The sequence below is a fragment of the Balaenoptera musculus genome, chromosome 6 (genome assembly GCF_009873245.2).
Source record: "Balaenoptera musculus isolate JJ_BM4_2016_0621 chromosome 6, mBalMus1.pri.v3, whole genome shotgun sequence".
Lineage (NCBI taxonomy): Eukaryota > Metazoa > Chordata > Mammalia > Artiodactyla > Balaenopteridae > Balaenoptera > Balaenoptera musculus.
The window spans coordinates 101,142,529-101,160,457 of NC_045790.1; the positions used below are offsets into that span (position 1 = coordinate 101,142,529).

The 17,929-nt window shown below is 45.0% G+C and overlaps 1 protein-coding gene across 1 annotated transcript in view; it reads right to left on the reverse strand.

Annotated features, from left to right (window-relative positions):
• The window catches only part of BRINP1 (BMP/retinoic acid inducible neural specific 1), a 183,426-nt gene that overhangs the window by 22,995 nt on the left and 142,502 nt on the right, over positions 1 to 17,929 (reverse strand). The window contains exons 6-7 of the mRNA XM_036856811.1: positions 9,835 to 10,071; positions 5,212 to 5,434 (exon numbers count right to left, since the gene is read on the reverse strand). Coding sequence (XP_036712706.1) covers positions 5,212 to 5,434; positions 9,835 to 10,071 — 460 coding nt within the window. The remainder of the gene's footprint in view (positions 1 to 5,211; positions 5,435 to 9,834; positions 10,072 to 17,929) is intronic.

Genomic DNA, 17,929 nt, shown 5'->3' on the forward strand with positions numbered 1-17,929 from the left:
ACATTAGGGTCTATACAACTCTGCTCTTGGTCTATCATCACCCACATGACCTCGAGGAGCTAACCCTGCCTGTGACATCATCATACACTCACACCAAGGTGCCCCAACCAAGCACAGCTGTCCCTCCTGCCTCTGCTCACCTCCTAGAGCCTGCACAGGGCTCTTGACCACCACACCCACCCATGGAGTCAGCAAGACCATTGCAGTCCTGCTGCTTATCTGCCCTGTGACCTTGGACAAGTTAATTCCATCTCTGCCTCAGTTTCCTCAACTATAAAACAAATCCAATCGCATCAACTTCATAGAGATAATGTGAAGATTAGACGAAAAAAATATACGTCATCATTATCATCAACACTCAGACTCACTGAATATTACTGTGGGCTAAGCAATTTGTATGCAAAAATCAGTGCCTGGTAAAAATAAGAAAAATAGCTTAACATGTATTGAGTGTTTTCTATGTGCCAGGCCCTGTTCTAAACAGTTTATGTGGGTTCAAGCATTTAATCCTCAAAACAACCTTATGAGATTGGCACGATTATTAGCCTCATTTTATAGATGAGAAAATTGAGGCTCAAAGGAGGTAGTAACTTCCCCAGGGTTATAAGGTGAGCAGGCAATAAATCTGGGATTTGAACCCAGGGAGTCTGACTCCAGAATCTTCATATGTAGCCAGCTCTATTGCCTATTATAATAGCTGCTCAGTTAAGTGTTTGTTATTGCTCTGTGATTGTGATTATTATTATCATTCATCTTATTTGCCCTACATATAGGATAGTCACCTCTACCTCCAATTATACTCAATTCATCCTGTGGTGCTTAATCTCCAAAAAGATTCCCTCTGCCCCCAGTGACCTACACCTCCTAGTATTCACCCGCTTGAATCTGGGCTGGGCTTTTGGCCAATAGAATATGGTGGAAGTGATACTCTCTGACTTCCAAAGCTAAGCTGTAAGAAGCCTTACCGTTTCCTTTTAGTCTCAGGAGGCTGTCATGTTTCAAGAAGCCCAGGCCACCTGGAGAGGGTACGTGTAGAGCCAGCACCCTGCCAGCCCTGGGAGTGAGCCATCTTGGACGTCCAGTCAAGGCCCCCTGTGACCCCAGCCCCAGCCAACCTGAGGGAGCCCCAGCTGTGCCCAGTCAGTCTACAGAATCCTAAGAGTTGATAATAAGTGTTGTTTTGAGCCCAGAAGTCTTGGGTGAATTGTTTGGCAACAACTGATAACCAGAACCCCCCTTTTGCCGTCCAGCTCAATATTAAAGTTCCAGTATGCCTTCAAACCAATTATCTATATTTGACTTCTCACTAGATTTTATAGGTAAACACCTCTTTGAAGTAACCATAAAATAATATTTATTGCCCTTGGGTACATTATTAAACTGTCTGTGCCTCAGTTCCCTTATCTGTAGAGTAGGAGTAGTAAGATAGTACGAGTACCTAGTTCGTAACGTTGCAGTGAGGGGGAAGTGAGCTCATTCATGTGAGATGCTTAGAACAGCGCCTGATCTTTCGAATCCATATACAGGTGTCCCCTGCTTTTCAAAAGTTTGCTTTATGCCTCTTCGCTTTTACAAAAGATCTTACAAGAGACATGTTTTCATTAACCTAAAGAAATCCAAAGATTTTAGCTTTTATGAAAAAAGGTAATTGCTTCTTTGCTTTATGGCATTTCAGCTTATGAAAGGTTTCACAGAAAAGCTCTATTTTCGGATAGCGGGGTAAACCTGCACTAAGTGACAACTCTCTATTAACTGAGTCAGGCTTTTTGAATTTTAAAATCTTAATCCTCATACTTAATCTGAAGGCTAGCTTAATTATCCCACGTTGCAAATGAGGTGCAGGGACTTACAGAAAGCCTTGTGGCTAGTAAATGCAGCCAGGATTTGGATCCAGTCCGTGTGCTGCTAAAGACCCGGGCTCTTTCCTTCTCCCACCCCCGCCCAACAATGCCACCCTTCTTGACACAAGTGATGGCATCTGCTTGGTGGACTCAGCCCCCATGGAGCCCAGGACACAGACAAATCGCAGCAGAGCAAGTGGTTCATTTGCAAATTCCAGCTTGCTCAGCTCAGGTGGCCCAAGGTCCCCAGTGTTAGCACCTCTGTCTGACACTGCTTCCTGGCAGGGAGGTGCCCTGCCTGCTGGTGTGAGAAACGCTCATTCAAGCCTCTGGTTCAGATGGCAGAAGCAGCCCACAGCCAGCAAGGAGGTTCAGTTCTCCTGGGAAGGCTTCAGACGAATCAGCGCAGAGCTGCATTTCTGTGTCTCCTGCCCACCCCAGTATCCAAAACATACTAAATGACATGCCAAAGTGGAATTCCAGGCACCCTCTCCAGGTGAGTGAAGGAGGGATGTAATGATCAGGGCAAGTTTTCTCATCTCAGGAGGAGAGATGACAACACTGCGAGTTCTTTCTTTGCAGGTCCCAGCGCTGGCAGGATATTTCTAGCTGTCTGTGCCTTGCAGAGGAAGAGCAAATTACAGATGTGGACAGATTTTGCACTCAGAATAGTGAAGCGACCTGCTCAAGGTCCACAGCTTGCTAAGGTTAGGGTGCAATCTCATCTAACCCCCGATTCTGTTCCGTGTTCTTCCCGTTACCCGATTTTGTCCCTCCTGCCTCCCTTTCTAAGGCCTGTCCAGCTCCTCTCTCCTCTGGAGCCCTCCTGAGCCTTCCCGAGACCCAGTGTGCCCAATGGTGCTCTCTACTCTGTGCCCTGGACGCTCTGCTCACCTTTAATAAATGTGTCTTCCCCGTGTCTTTGGGCTTCTGGACTTTCCACTTCATTCTCTGGAGTGACAACCAGCAACACTGACAGGTGCTTTTGTTTAAAGTCTGGTCATGGTTAAGTGTTAACTCTTTTGCCCAGGTGCACAGCCAGTGTGCTCAGCCTGGGGATGCACCATTTCTTCACTTAGGGATCTGATCAAAAGCCACCTCTTGTGGTGTCTAGGCTCAATTATATCCCCCCAAAATCCATACATTCAGGTCCTCACCTGCAGTATCTCCGAATTGACTCTATTTGGAGATAGGGTCTTTAAAGAGGTAATTAAGTTAAAATGAGGTCATTGAGGTGAGCCCTATCCCAATAGGACTGGTGTCCTTATAAGAAAGGAGGATTAGGACACAGATACAAAGAGAGAAAAGACCCTGTGAAGACACAGGGAGAAGATGTCCAGCTACAAGCCAAGGAGAGAGGCCTCAGGAGAAACCAATACCTCAGTCTCAGACTTCCAGGCACCAGAACTGGAAAAAAATGCATTTCTGTTGTTTAAACCACTCAGTCAGTGGTAGTTAGCTATGGCGGCCTGAGCAAGCTAATATACATGGGGAGCTCTTCCTGACTGCCAACAGAACCCCTCCTCACTCCTCCTTTAAGAGACATCTTTCACGGCACTGTTACCGTGTTCACTTCCGAATCTCCCCCAGTGCCCGATGCAGGTCATGTGACTGATGCCCAGTGGGTCTAAATGGAATCCACTTCAGACCCTCACTCATGGTGGCAGTTTGGGCAATTGTCACAGATGACAAGGGAGCTATTTTGTGACTGGGCCCCTTTCCTAGTCCCTGGTTCTGCAGCATTTCAACAAGTAAGCCACTGCCGGCTGAAATTCCATTTGTTTCACAATGATCACAAGCTAGATGAAAAGAAAGGGGCTCCAAGTTGGAGGGAATGGGGAGAACAGAGATGAGCATGGATGAGTGCAAAAGGAGAAGGTTTTATTATGGGAAATAGAAGAAAATCTGCTGACTAATGTGTGGGTTTTAGGTTAATGGGAACTTAAAATAAGGGGCCCTCCATATTGGCTGGTGTAATCAGGAAAGACTTCCTGAAGGAGGCAGCATTTGATCTGAGTCTAGAAAATCAAGAGGAAAATGAGTGCTTGGGTGAGCGTGGTTGGGATAGAGGAGGACTTTTTAAAGAGTTTGGTGCTTTTTAAATTTTGAGTGCATGTAGAGCAGGGTGAATAAGAACACAGTACTTAGAGTCAAAGAGTCGGGGTATCTTGTCTCTTCTTCTTATTTCAGCATTGTCGACTTTTGGGGCCAGATCACTGTTTGCTGTGGGGACTGCAGTAGCACTCACATGTGTTATGACACTCAGAAATGTCTTCAGACCTTTCTAAATGTTCCCTGGAGACAAAGCCACCTCCATTAAGAACTACTGACTTACACTGCTGTTTTGGACCAATTCCTTGCCCTCTCTGAGCTTCAGTTTTCTAATCTGTACAATGGGGGTAGCAATTGTGGATAAAATATGTGGCTGACACAGAATCTGTTAAGTGAAGGTGACTTAGCCTCAGTCTTTTTAAGAGTGGATCTGTTTTCATTGAATAAAGTTGAATGTGGAATCCCCAAATATGAAACAGATGAAAGCATCACTGCTCTGGCAGAAGCAGGGTGGATAGACCCCAAGCCTGCCTTCTTGTTCTTCCATGATGCCTTCATGGAAACCCTGGAGACACAAATACAGAAAACCCCCAGATGTAGCTCGTGAATGCCCTGGGAGAGTGGAGTCTGAGAGACTTGGATTTGAATTCTAGCTCCTTCTCTGTGGGTCCCTGAGAGAGTTGATAAACCTTAGGTGCTATGAAGGCATGAGCCCTGTCTTGTTCACCCCTGCGTTCTCCATCATTCTTCAGAATACCTGGTACATTGAGAGCAGCGCTGGGACTAGGGTGAGGCCAGTGAGGCAGGCAGGCCTTTGAGGGGGCACGCCCTCTCAGGTGAGGACCCGGTCCTCGCGTGACCGGGGAGGGAGTGCTTCCTTCATGGTAGGTGCCTCCTTTGCTTCACTCTACTCCAGCCCCTGAGCAAAGGCCCTCAGTCAATAAATTGTTTGATTCATCAATTAACCCAGTTTCTGCACCGTTAAGATGGGGATGCTAAAATCTGCTTTGCCAAGTAATTTTAAAGTTAGATAATACATTTAAGCAACCAGAATAATGTCACATAGCAGTCAGGGCTACTGCTAATTTCCTTCATCTGTCAGATGGATTAGACAGACTACAGAGGCTGAAAGTTCAGGGTATTTTCAGGAAACAGAAATCCAGTGCAGCCAGAGCCAGTAGGGGAGAAGCTAGAGACAATCCAGAAAACTGTGGGTCTAGACCATGCAAGGCCACGAGCTCCAGACACGTCTTCTGTAGTGCATGTGCCCCTGCACCAGGTCTGAGCCTGTGGAGGTGGCAGGCGGGCCAGCACTTACCTCTCTCTAGGCAGCTGGTGGTTGGGATTGTGGCGGCAGCGGACGCTGAGGCCGAAGAGCTTGCGGGCGGTGCGCTGGATCTTCTGCCTCTGGGCCTCCGCGGCGCTCTGCAGGAGCTTGTAGCGGTTCTGCAGGTCCCAGTCGTTGCCCCAGTGCTGATGGATGCTCCCAATGCTCAGGAAGTGGTTGCTAGGGAGACGCTTCATGAACGATTTAAACTCATCTAGCAGGAGACAAAGGCCAACAAGGCGGGCTGAGCATGACACAGCCCCCATCTGAGGCTCAAATGCTTAGCCCCACCCACAAGCAAAGCAGGCGCACAATAAAGCCAACTTGTTGGTGGCCTATAAACATGGCACTGGCCTGCTCCACTCCTAGCAGGCCGTGAAGAGGCCACTGTGTTTTCACTGACGGGTCTTTGACTTTGCTACCGCAGGTGTGAACCTGCATCCCGCATCCTTGCTTCAGACAGGGCTGCCCAAACTTCTGTCATTTGAATGCCAACTTTATGACATTCACATATCACTTGTACTTATATTTACGTGTAACTTATCTTTGAATCAATTAAACCAAATTTTTATCCAATCCAAGTAGAGAATCACTATCAAATGCCCTCGGTAGAACAGGAGCTATAAAAATAAAGCTGTAAAAATAAATATAATGAAAATGATATTAATAAATTCTAGCCAAACGCTGTGGCCTGCTAAATGACCGAACCCCTGTGCCTGCTCTCACTTTGAAATTTAGGGAAGGAGCAAGTGATAGATGTGAAAGGATATTAGCAGCAACTGAGACATTCTCTTTGATGTAATCTTCAGGATCGACAGAGAACTGACGTCGATCACCCTCCCCACTGTGTGCCCCACTCTCATTGGAAGCTGCTTGTGTGGACCACCTTACATCAAGTCACATTTTGGGAAACTCCAGCTTAACAGATGGGGACGAACTCTTGGGTCTCCTGGGTGAAGATTTCTGCCTCAGTTTATAATGCTGAGTTTCAGTGTGTCAGCATGTGCTACAAGGTGACACAGCCTTAGCAATTATCTAGGTCAGCTTTCTTGTTCTACATTTGGAGAAACTGAAGCCTCGAGTGGGAATATCATTTTCTGAAGGTAGAACAGTCCATGAGTAACAAGAGACAGGACTAAAACCTGAGCTGCTGTTCTCTGATCCAATACCTCCTACTCAACCCCCCACTCAACTACTGGGAAAATTAAAAAATTAAGGGGTTGATCATTTTGCAGCAAAAAAAAGGCTAAATGGTTGGAATATCTATCTATCATCTATCTATCATCTATCTATCTATCTAATCTATCTATATCTATCTATCTATCTATCTATCTATCTATCTATCTATCTATCTATCTATCTATCATCTAGCTAGCTAGCTAGCCATCATCTGTCTATTGATATCTGAAGCTTGATACTTTCCATAAAACCTACAAGGAAATTTCAGGTATATTAGGCATTCTTTTTTTTTTCTAAAAAATGCCTTCAAAGCTCTCGATAAGCACCAGGGTCAGTCTTAAACATCTACAATATATAAGTGATTTTATAGCAAACGTACCAGGTGGGTGCTTTTAGTGCCCCCTTTTATAGAAACTAAGACACAGAGAAGTTAATTAACTTGCCAAGGTCACACAGCCAGCAAATGGTAGAATTAGAACTCTAGACTGGCTCCGAATCTTATGCTCTTATGTAGCATATTACACTTACTCTCAACACATAAAGAGGATCAGTGAATTGAGAGGAAAAAAACTATATATTTTTTAATATATTAATATCTTTTATGTTAAGGTGCTGAAACAGGAGTCTCTGACTCCCCAGAAACCTTGTTACAGACAGTCAGACATGCTTGAGTTCAAACTGATTCTTGACCCTTGGATGGCTGTATATGTACTGGATGGCTCAATGCCTCAGTTTCCCCATCTGTCAATAAGAGCATCTAATTCAAATCTTGAGAGACGCTGTCTGCCTAAATAGCTTTCGATACCCAGAAGGTGCTGAGTGGATGGCTGTGTAAGACTGGGAGCATCACACACGACGGTACTGATGGATTTACTCAGTGGGCTGGCTGGGGGCAGGGGACTGGCCCTAATGACGCTGCTGCTTTGGCCAATCCAGCTCTCCCCGCCCCACAGCTCATCCTGCAGAGGGCTCTGCTGACCTCGGAGGAGATAACAGTCCTTTGAAAGAACCAGAATTTGGGTCAGATACGAACACCTAATTAAAAAGTGAAAATGATTTCATTTTCTTGACTGAAAGTAGAAGGGTTCCCTCCCAATAAAGGACGTGTAGACCCCCATTTATGTGTGTAAACTAGGTCCTATGTGACCACTAACTCTCGAGCCATGAAGGAATCAATGGCTTTAACCTTTGGCCAGTCATTAATTCCTCCAAATTACTTGGGGCTGAGTCATTAAGGTTATGGGTTGCAAAGGAAAAGGAGGAAAGTACACATGTACAAGCCACATACACGTGTGGATGGATGGCTTTGTTTTCATGGGTACAAACATTTCAAATGCAGAGTGCAGGATATCTAGAGGAAAGGTGTGCTTTTGTGGAGAGACAATCGTGACACAGAAATCATTTCTGGGGCCTTTTCAGCTTACCCTGCAGCATCTCAGCTTTCTGCATTTCCTCCCCCACCTACCCACTCAAAGTGGCTTCTCTTCCTTGGGAATAAGGATTCTGTGCTAGGGATCCCTACTACTTGTGCACCCAGCCTACACCAACCCCCCCCTGCTTTTTAGCAATCAGTAGAATCTCTTTTCAAAAGTATTTTATCAAATGCTTCTTTTGTTTGAGGCCAAATAATCATCATAATACATTTCCATCAAGAACCTCTCCTCTTTCATGGATTCCTAGGATTTTAAATGGACTAATGGGTGCAGGTTCCTAAGGCATCACAGCTCCACTCGATGACCCCGTGAGAGCAGAATCGTGGATGCATTCTGCGCTCCCAGAACTGGTGGGGAGCCTTGAGATCATGGAAACCAGTGGTTTTCAAACACAGCGCTCTACAGCTCAGCCTTTATCTGCGGTACACAGTGGCTCCAAGGTAAGATTTTGTTTGATCAAAGGGTTTCTTGGCTAAAGATTTAAATAAATTCAAATATTAAAAACACAAACATGTCCTCTCATTTATCAGATGAGGGAACTGAGGCCTGAGGGTGGGTAAAGTAGAATTAATAAGTTACAAAAGCTGCTATGAGCAGTGGATTTGGAATCAGGCATTCCATTACCAGCGCTGTCATTTACTAACTACGTAACCCAGGGGAAGACACTGGGTCTTGGCACGCTCCCTCCTCTAGAACACAGGAATATCACTACTCACTTTAACTCAATCTATTAATGTTGTAATAGATTTAAGGGATATAAGGTTGTGTTAAAAACAGAAACGCTCTCTACATACATCCATTTATTTAACAGATCTCTGAGCACATATTAAATGCCAAATATCTACTTGGCATCTCTTTTTGGAAGTCTCAAGGGTTCCCAAGCTTTTCATGTCCCAAACTGAGTACACAGTCTTCTTTCCAAACCTTCCAGGGTGTTCTAGCTCTGTGAATGGTACCAGCATTCATCAGATTGTCTAGCAAGCATACCTAAAAAAAGTCCTTGGAGCTCACCTCGACACCCTTCCCTTCAACTCTCAGAGTCAATCTACCATCAAGCCCTGCTAATTGTTCCTTCTAAATACCTCAGCATCTCTGCACGTTTCCCATTTTTACTACCTATACAACCCCTGTAACTCACATGGCAACCATCTCTCTCCCAGGCGCCTCCCACTGGCCCACCTGCACTCACCCTCTGGTCTCTGCACACACTCAGGTACTGAGACTCTCCCTCGAGGTGGCCTCTCCTGACTCCCTGGCCATACTGCCCTCCAGCGCCATGAGATTTGCTCACAGGAGCTCCTCGCTCCTTACACACATATGATTAGCATGTCACTATTCTCTGCAGGGTTACATGATTGCCTGGATTGCCCATTAACTAGAAGCTCCACGAGGCAAAAATCCAACTCTGCACCTCACCTACTTTATGGCCTCGGGTGACTGATGCTCCTCCCCTGAAATTCATTTTTCTCAACCACAAAAACAGGAAATAGCTAAGTTACCTGAAAAGTGACTTCCAGCTATGAAAGTCTGTGAATTCGTTGGATATCTATAGCAATATCTACCTATGTATGTACATATATATAGATATATACATACCCATATTTACACATATATGTGTGTTCATTTATTTAGGGAGACAGGTACACACACGCACACACACACACACACACACACACAGACTCAGGAATCAGTACAACTAGCTTTGACTCCCCTCTCCAGAGGCTTCCTATGTGCTATGACGCATTATTCTCTCTGTCGTCTGGGTACCACAGAAGCAATACGTCATAGGACCACAAACTTGATTATGTTATTCAGTATTCCACTCGCTGGAGAGTTACTGAGTGCCTACTCTTTGATGGCTACTAGGATGGCTCTGGACCCTCCAACGTGAAAGACTTGGGGGGGTCACTGAATGTTCCCCTCAGCCATACTAATTCCACTGAGATCATTTTCTCGACTTGGCATGGCACCATTCACGCAGTAGTAGCATTAGGCTCTCTACCTGAATTCTCCAGGTCCTTGTAAGCTTCGGCCCAAGACTTGGCCATGTTGGCCAGCGTGTACTCCATGATCTGGATGTCAGTGATGGGGCAGTTGCACTGCGGGAACTCCTCGGCACACTGGCATCTACACTGGCTGTTCTGGCACACGTATTCCCCCTCACCGTTGCACATGATGTAGCTCAAGGCTGATTGGACAAATTTCTCTTGCAGATACTGAGGGAAGATGATCTGAAGACCTGATTGAGAATAGCAAGGAGGGGAAAAGGAAAAGTTAGAAAAGGTGTTTCATTAACAGTTTCGAGAGGTGATGCGTAGGACTCCGAAGCTGCTAGCTTTCTCTTTGTGTACTGTAACCAAACTATTTCTGGGCCTGCCTAGATCCACACAGGGCATAATTGGCGAGGCCTCCAGTTGCCTTGCTTCTAGTTAAACTTCTCAGGTCATGACCTTGGCCATCTCTGCACTGCGTACTCTGTTCCGTGATATTAGGACTGAAGCTAGAGCCAGATCTGTTAATATACCTTTTCCATTTTGGGAGAAAACCCTTATTGAAAGCACAAGATTGCTGTTTATTTTTCCTTATTTCCTTCTTTTCTTTCCTTTTCCTTTCATCTAATGTTTATGAACCCTATTTATGAAGCACAAGTCCTGAGCTAGGCACTAGGTCTATGGAGATAAAAAAAGACATGATCTTTGCCCTTGGGGAGTTTGTAACATAATCAGCAGGGGTAGACATGGACACACATCACCATAACATAGCTTTACAGACCCAGAGCAGAGGCGGCCGTACGAGGTAACTGGAGAGCAGAAGGCTGCAGAAAGCATTGCTGGGGTAGCAGGGGAGCTTCTGCAGAGGACACGGCATTTGGGCCGCTTGAAAAGCGAATGAGAGGTCACCATGTAAAACAGAACAGGGAGCATACTCTAAAGAGAGGGGTAGCGACAACTAAGACCTGACATGTCTGGGAGTTGCTGGTGAATGAAATGAATTTGACGGGTGGGGTTGCAGTGCTGGAGGAGAACGGGTTTTAGAAAAGGGCAGATGCCAGAGTGCAAAGGTCGTTATTATATGCTAAGGAACTTGGACTCCATCCTGTGAATAATGGGAATACTTTGGTAGTTTCCTGGGGAAGAATGATATAAATAGAGTTATATAATTTAACAGGACCACAGTATCACTCACACATACACATAAATATCAGTGGAGAATGGCATCAAATTAAATTAATTATCTCTTCTTTGCTTAAAAATGAAGAAGGCAAAGCCCACCAAGAGGAAATGAGTAGCTCATGGTTATAAGATGAGTACTGTTGACCACATCTCATGATTTTTTCTCTATACTTGACTAATCAAAGTCCTAAGCCAGAGGGCCAATGATGGAGAAGGATTTATCTCGGCATGACCACCCCTCTTGTACCTATGAAATGTCAGCACAGCAGGCCATTGCCTATGGTGCCCAGAAAAAAGGACAACTCTGGGCTAAATTAATTAATTCAAGCACTTTTGCCTGGGACATTTCTCTCCACCTCATTTGGAGCTGCCAACAGTTTTTGCCACCAATGCATATTGGGGTAATGGTTTTACTACCCACTGCATAAAAGAGAACTGTGCTATTTGGATTAAATTTTTTTCTCATTCCTGCTTCAGGGACATCCCTAATCCTACTCATCAGGGATCTGCTGAATAAACTCAGCATTTCTTTCACTCTTGACTTCAAAGTTGTGTTTCTAGATTTTTATCTTTGTTTCTCTTGCTTTCAAATTATTTTAAAAAAACGAAGCCCATCATTTCAACCTGTCTTCATATGGCAGCTAAAAAAAGACTATTTTCAGAGGGGCCTTGTGAAAAAGAAGACTGTGCTTCTAGTATGCCTTCTGGTAGGAAACCATAACACAGTAGTTAAGAGCTGGGCATTACTAGAGTCAGGCTTCTCTACTGACGACCTAAGTCATCTCAAGTTAGTCAACCTCTCAAAGGCTCCACTTTCTCTTCTCTAAAATGGAGATACTTTTAGTACCTACATCAGAGGGTTACTGAGAGAGCTAAGTGAAATAATTCTTGAGAATTGTCTAGAACAAGTCCCTGGCGCATAGCAAACAAACAAATGTGATTTATTCCTATTTTTGATGATGATGATGATAGGGATGCCATTTCTCTGATTAAAATTTTTTTAAAAGTTTCAACAGAAACTGCAGGATAAACAAAGGAACAATAGCTGTGAGTATCTAATCAGAAGAAGAAAATATCCAGAAGGCAGTGTTTGGGTATTTGGAGAGTTTCCACAAAAAAGTGGGGTTTAGAATTATGTGTTTGTTGAACCAGCACTGTGGGAGGGCTATTCGGAAAGGTGGATCCTTTGTCAACATGCACAGAAGACATTCTAACAGACAGAGCTGAACAGCCAGGGGCGCTGATCCACCGCAAGGCTGGGTGAGCGCCACCCCAGTGAGCAGAGGGTCCAAATGAGTGAGTCACTGCTCAGAAGGGCTCCTGTACGGAGGGGTATGATACAAATACCAAAAGGTAGAGCAAACCAAATCAAGCAGTAAAGTCCTTCTAAACCAAGTCTCTAATTCTTTCAGAGTATGCATTATTGAGTCACTTTATCTGTAACACCATTTTCACTTCCAAAGCAAAATTTATTTTTAGCTGATCCCAATCCCCTATAGGCATGAGTCTATGGATTGGGGTTAAGTTTCTGTTCCTTAAAGAAACTGTACAGACTATACTCTCCGTCCTACTTTTCTAGCTTTCTCATCATTTTCTTTCTCCCCCTTTGTAGGGGATAAAATATTCTATTCTTGGTCCCAGCCCAAAAGGAATTTGGGGAGAGCATTTTTCAAAAATTGCATTAAATCATTTCTCCATCTGGCAAGGATACAAAAGGCAGTATTACCTATCCCATTTAATGCAACTGAAAACAGATGAAGTTTGGGGTTGGGGGGTTTCTGGGAGCAGCTGAAACACAAAACTGGTTGCTCTTTAAAAATGGAAACCCAGAACCTGCCAAGCTGTCTTTGAGGCGGAATCTCCTGGGCAAATTTGAAAGAGAATAATGAAGACATAGCAATTAAAAAGCACTTTTCTGCAAAATGTCATTACTGTTTAAAGTTACATAACCATTTCTCCAGCAGCGGAGGTTCACATAGCAGTCACCGGCAGTGTCGTCTCCCAATGACCTGTGTCCAACAAAGAGGCCCATTGCTGAGCACCTCCTACATGGGCGCCTGAGTCCTGCCGGCTTCAATGGGAGCCATAAATAATTTGGAGGGGGATTTGGCCTGGGGAACCACAGTTTGAAAGATATACAGCTGCCGGCTGGGGTGGAATCTACTGTCCCCAGAGTTCCCAAAGATACACACACACACACACACACACACACACACACGGAAAGGAAAACTGAGAAAATGAGAGAGAGAAAAAGGCCACCCTTGGTGCCAAGCATATAAATTTGGCCTCACAAAACCCAGGAAGGCAAGAGTTGAAAGTTCCATTTGCACAGCGACTCACCCATGCTAAACATATGGAATCTGCTCACCCCGCCCAGTCTTGTTATACTTAAAAAAAAAAATCTTGTTGTACTTTAAAATAGAACGTTCCACTGTTCCACAGAGGGCACGATGTCGATGTGGGAACCCCCATGTCATCTGCCTTCTCTTTTCCTGATTTCTGCCCCATCTTCCTCAGTCCCCCCTCCTGCCTCACCTTCAACACGCATGTCGCACGATATCTTTTGTATTTTACGTACAGTCTCTGTGTGCTGTCACACGAGAGCGTACCTCTATTTCGTTGACCGCCTCCTTCCTCCTCTCTCCTAATCCTCTCTTCTTTTTTTTCAGGACACACAGCCATCCTGCTCTTTTTCAGTCCCTCTTTTGTGCCAGTCTTATTCTTTCTACAGTCTCTGCACTTGTCCTCCCCTGTGCCTAGAATATTCCTTTCCCAGATCTCTGCCTGGCCCCCTCGTCCTTCCATCCAGACTTGCCCAGACCACCCGAGTTAAAATGTCTCTTCTATTTGCTTCACAGAATTAGTTTCTGAATGAAATTATCTTATTCATTTGTCTTCATCTTTGTTCCATCTCCCCCATTAGACAGTGGGCTTTAGGGGGACAGCCCACTGTCTAATGGGGGAGATGGGCTTTAGGGGGACAGAGGCTTATCTGTCCACGACAAGCCCCCAGAGTGTAACTTAAGGCCAAGCCCGGTGGAGGTTTCAGACTCTCATTTGTTGAATGAAAGAAGCATCCTCTTTCTCATCCCAACTGAAGAGAAAGTTGTCCCTAAAACCTTTGAGGCCATTAGAATTGAGGACATGTCTATAGCTCCACAACTATAGTAAAAGACTCAGGACTTAAATCTGGGAATTCGGACTGAATTCTGAAACATTCGCGGTTCCTTCCGCGTCTCCAGTGGGCAAGTGTGGAAACTGAGACGAATGCCTGGCTTGGGGCCTCTGTGGTACTTACGGCACAGAGTGGCCTCTGGGAATGTCTTAGCCCCTCTGAAACTCAGTTTTCTTGCCTGTGAAGTTAAAAATCCCAATAACCACCTTCCAGGGCTGTTGAAAAGGGTAAACGAGGGGGGAAAAGGCATAAACAGCACTTTAGCAAACACCTGACTCTTATGGGCTGAATGTTTGTGCCCCTCCCACCCCAATTTCATATGTTGAAACCCTAACCCTGCCCCCCCTTGTGATGGCATTAAGAGGTGGGGCCTTTGGGAGATGATTAGGTTTAGATGAGGTCATGAAGGTGGGGTCTCCATGATGGGATTAGTGCCCTTATAGGAAGAGGAAGAGATGGGAAGGCATGCACGCTTGTGCTCTCTCTCTCTTCCTCCCTCTCTCCCTCTCCCTCTCTCCCTCTCTCTCTCCCTCTCCCCCTCCTTCCCTCCTTCCCTCCCTGAGCACACACTAAGAAAAGGCCACGTGAGCACACAGTGAGAAAGCAGCTGTCTACAAGCCAGGAATGTGCCTTAATCGGACACCAAATCTGTTGGCACCTTGACCTTAGACTTCCCAGCCTCCAGAATGGTAAGAAATAATGTCTCTTGCTCAAACCACCCAATCTATGGTATTTTGTTATAATTAAGTGTTCAATAAATGTTAGGTTCCTCCATTTACACTCTATTAGAACATAATCCATTACCTGGACCAAACTTGAGCCCTTCTTGGAAAAAGCCTTCTTGAGTAGCCCCATTTGGGCTAGTAGGAAACATGCCAAGAGTACATTTTGTCTTAATAGCGTTATAGTAATTATTGTAGGTGTTCATTATTATCGTTCCATTGTTTGTACTTCAATGAATTTTCCTTCCTTCCTTCCTTCCCTCCCTCCCTCCTTTCCTTCCTTCCCTTCTCCCTTCCATCTATCTTCTTCTTCTCTCCATCTCTCCTCCCTTCTTTCCACACATATTGCTTAAGCTCTACTGGGTGGCAGGCACTGTGCCATGGATACCAGTGTGAATAGAGCAGGCAACTCCCTGCCCTCGCTGACCTCACAGTTAAGGAAGGAGACAGACCTGTAAACAAGCTGCTTGGATGCAGTGAGACCAGTGCTTTAGCAGAAGCACAAGATTGCTCGGGGAACACACGGGAAGAATACCTAGCCCAGCATGGAGTAGGGGTGGTCAAAGACTCTCTTCTAGAGGAAGCAGCATTTAGGCTGAGACCCAACGGATTAACAGGAGTTAGGGGATGGGAGATCCACAGGAAGAGTGTTCTAGAAAGTAGAAACAGCATGTGCAAAGGCCTCAGGAAATATTACTCTTTCCAACTAAGAACCAACTTAGCCATCACCTTTCTTTCTGATTAAGGTTCATCTTTTTTTGTTTGTTCGTTTACTTCCAAGTTCCCTAGAGAAGAACAACCTCCGGCACCTCAGAGAAGATCACAACTCTGAAGGGAAGAATGACACAGAGCAGAGACCTGTCAGCTCATTAGAGGAACAGCACTTCTTACAACAACAAAGGTCAAGGATTCTGGTCTCTTACAGGCAGGGAGTGAACCTGAGATTCAGAAAAAGAAAAGGCGGCTCACTGTGCTGCTGAGTTTCAACCATTGGGGGGCGCTAAAGTAACAGAACTTTCAGGGTAACCTTACATTGGATCCCTGGAGACCTTTGAGGACATTGTCAATATTGCTGTGTAAAGCAGGCACCTGGTTCAGGTGAGCTAGGGAACATGTCTGGAAAAGAGGACACTATCAACAAAAGCCAAGGTGCTCCTGAGATCTGGAGATTATAATCCAACCTTCATCCCTGACCCTGCTCCTGCTCCTGCTCCTGCTCCTTTGCTGACAGGAACTCTTAGCCTCTTTCTCCCTCCTTCAACAAGCAGTACCTGAGGAACTGCTGGAGGAGATGTTTCCTACCTTCTAAGGACACAGAAGTGCTACCTGGAGATTCAAAACTAAAGTTCAGAATCCAAGAGACAAAAGCCTTAACTGATGATTAAAACATAAAAAAGTTGCATGATGTCTGGTAAACAGTAGGTGTATATATTTCAAATATTGAATAAGTCAGTGATTTATTATGAAGATGAAAGAAAATAAGCCTGGGCACGATAATTATGGAAGACTTTGTGATGTGCGTAGGATGTGGGTAGAGTCTTGAGACACGAGCCTGGTCTCAGTAGATAAAGAAGGGCATCCCCAGCGTTCCATGGAGAAGGCATACGCTGCACAAAGTTGGGTCAGTGTGTGCATACCTTGCATCAATCTAAGTCTTGTTCAAGGCAAGAGCTCTATATCTTCCTTTTGTTTCCCTCAGCTTTGTTTTATTTTATTCTATATCCTAATTACCTAACAGTAATATTTTTGATGGATTTGCTCTTTTCTGACCTATTTCATTAAACATTAAATGCACGATCTCTTACAGTGCTAAGAGGAAGAGGGAAAAATACAGGTTCTGTTTTGGTTGAGTATAAATATTTTTCTATCCTGTTCTTGCATCAGAATGGGGCCCCCTGTAGATGTCTCTGAGCCCTATAGGAGTCCCAGCTGTTGTCTTTTACCTGCTAAGTTCTGTTTGTCAAATTCTGTCCATTTCTGAAAAGCACGAGGTGAGGAGAACGACAACGAGGACTGTACCTTCTGCAAAAAGTCAGCCTGACCCCCTTCCTGTGAAAGCCCAGGGATTTCAGACGGGCAGATAAAGGACTTTATGGTTCCAGCAGTCATTCTGAACCTCAGTGTAATGAAGGCATGCAGGTCAATTACCCATCTGTTTGTGCTTCTATTGCCGTGAATTACAGTATCTATCGCTGACAGCTCATTGGAGTGGAATGGAAATAAGACGATAATTCACCGGGTGAAACTGTGCAGAAAGGGCAAAAAGGCTATGATCTCATTCAGAAGCTCAGCCCTGTCTCCATGACGGGTCATTTGCACTCCGGGAAATGAAGAAAGGCAGCTACCTGGGGGGAAAAGTGGGTGGGTTCTGGCTCCCCCTTCTGGATAGAGTAACCTTTTGTTTTCCCAGGTATCATCATCTATCCTGCGGGATCTTGAGGAGTAGACATGGAACTCTTGGAGGAAAAATACAGGGAAACGATATTCTGCACAATAAAATGAAAACCTTTTTAACTGGCAGAAGTTTTGAGGGGTGAAACAGGTTGCCTTAGTAGGTAGAGGGCTCCTCATCACCGGCAGTATAGAAAGGGGACCCTGTAGGGATGCTCCAAAGAACCTATTAATGCATATTCAGTGCCCCTCCCTGCAGTGTCCTGCCTTTGAAAAAATTACACACTCCCACCCTCTGAACTCAGATAGGTTCCCATGACATGTTTTGGTTAATGAAATGTGCAAGTGATGTTTGCAACTTCCAAAACGGAGCTATGAGAACCAACACGTGGATCCATCGGGTTCTCTTTTCCCATCACCACAAGAACAACCATGTTCCATCCAGAGGCCACTGCTGTTCTCCAGATAAATGCCTTCTTCATTCTGTGAAGCAGAATCACAATTGACTTGTGATGATGTAGCGTCAGTAAGAAATGAGTATTTACATTTGCCAACCACTGAGATTCAGGGATTGTTTGTTAGCACAACATAACCTAGCCTATACTGATGGATACAGGAAGTGGCAAACTGGGGCCC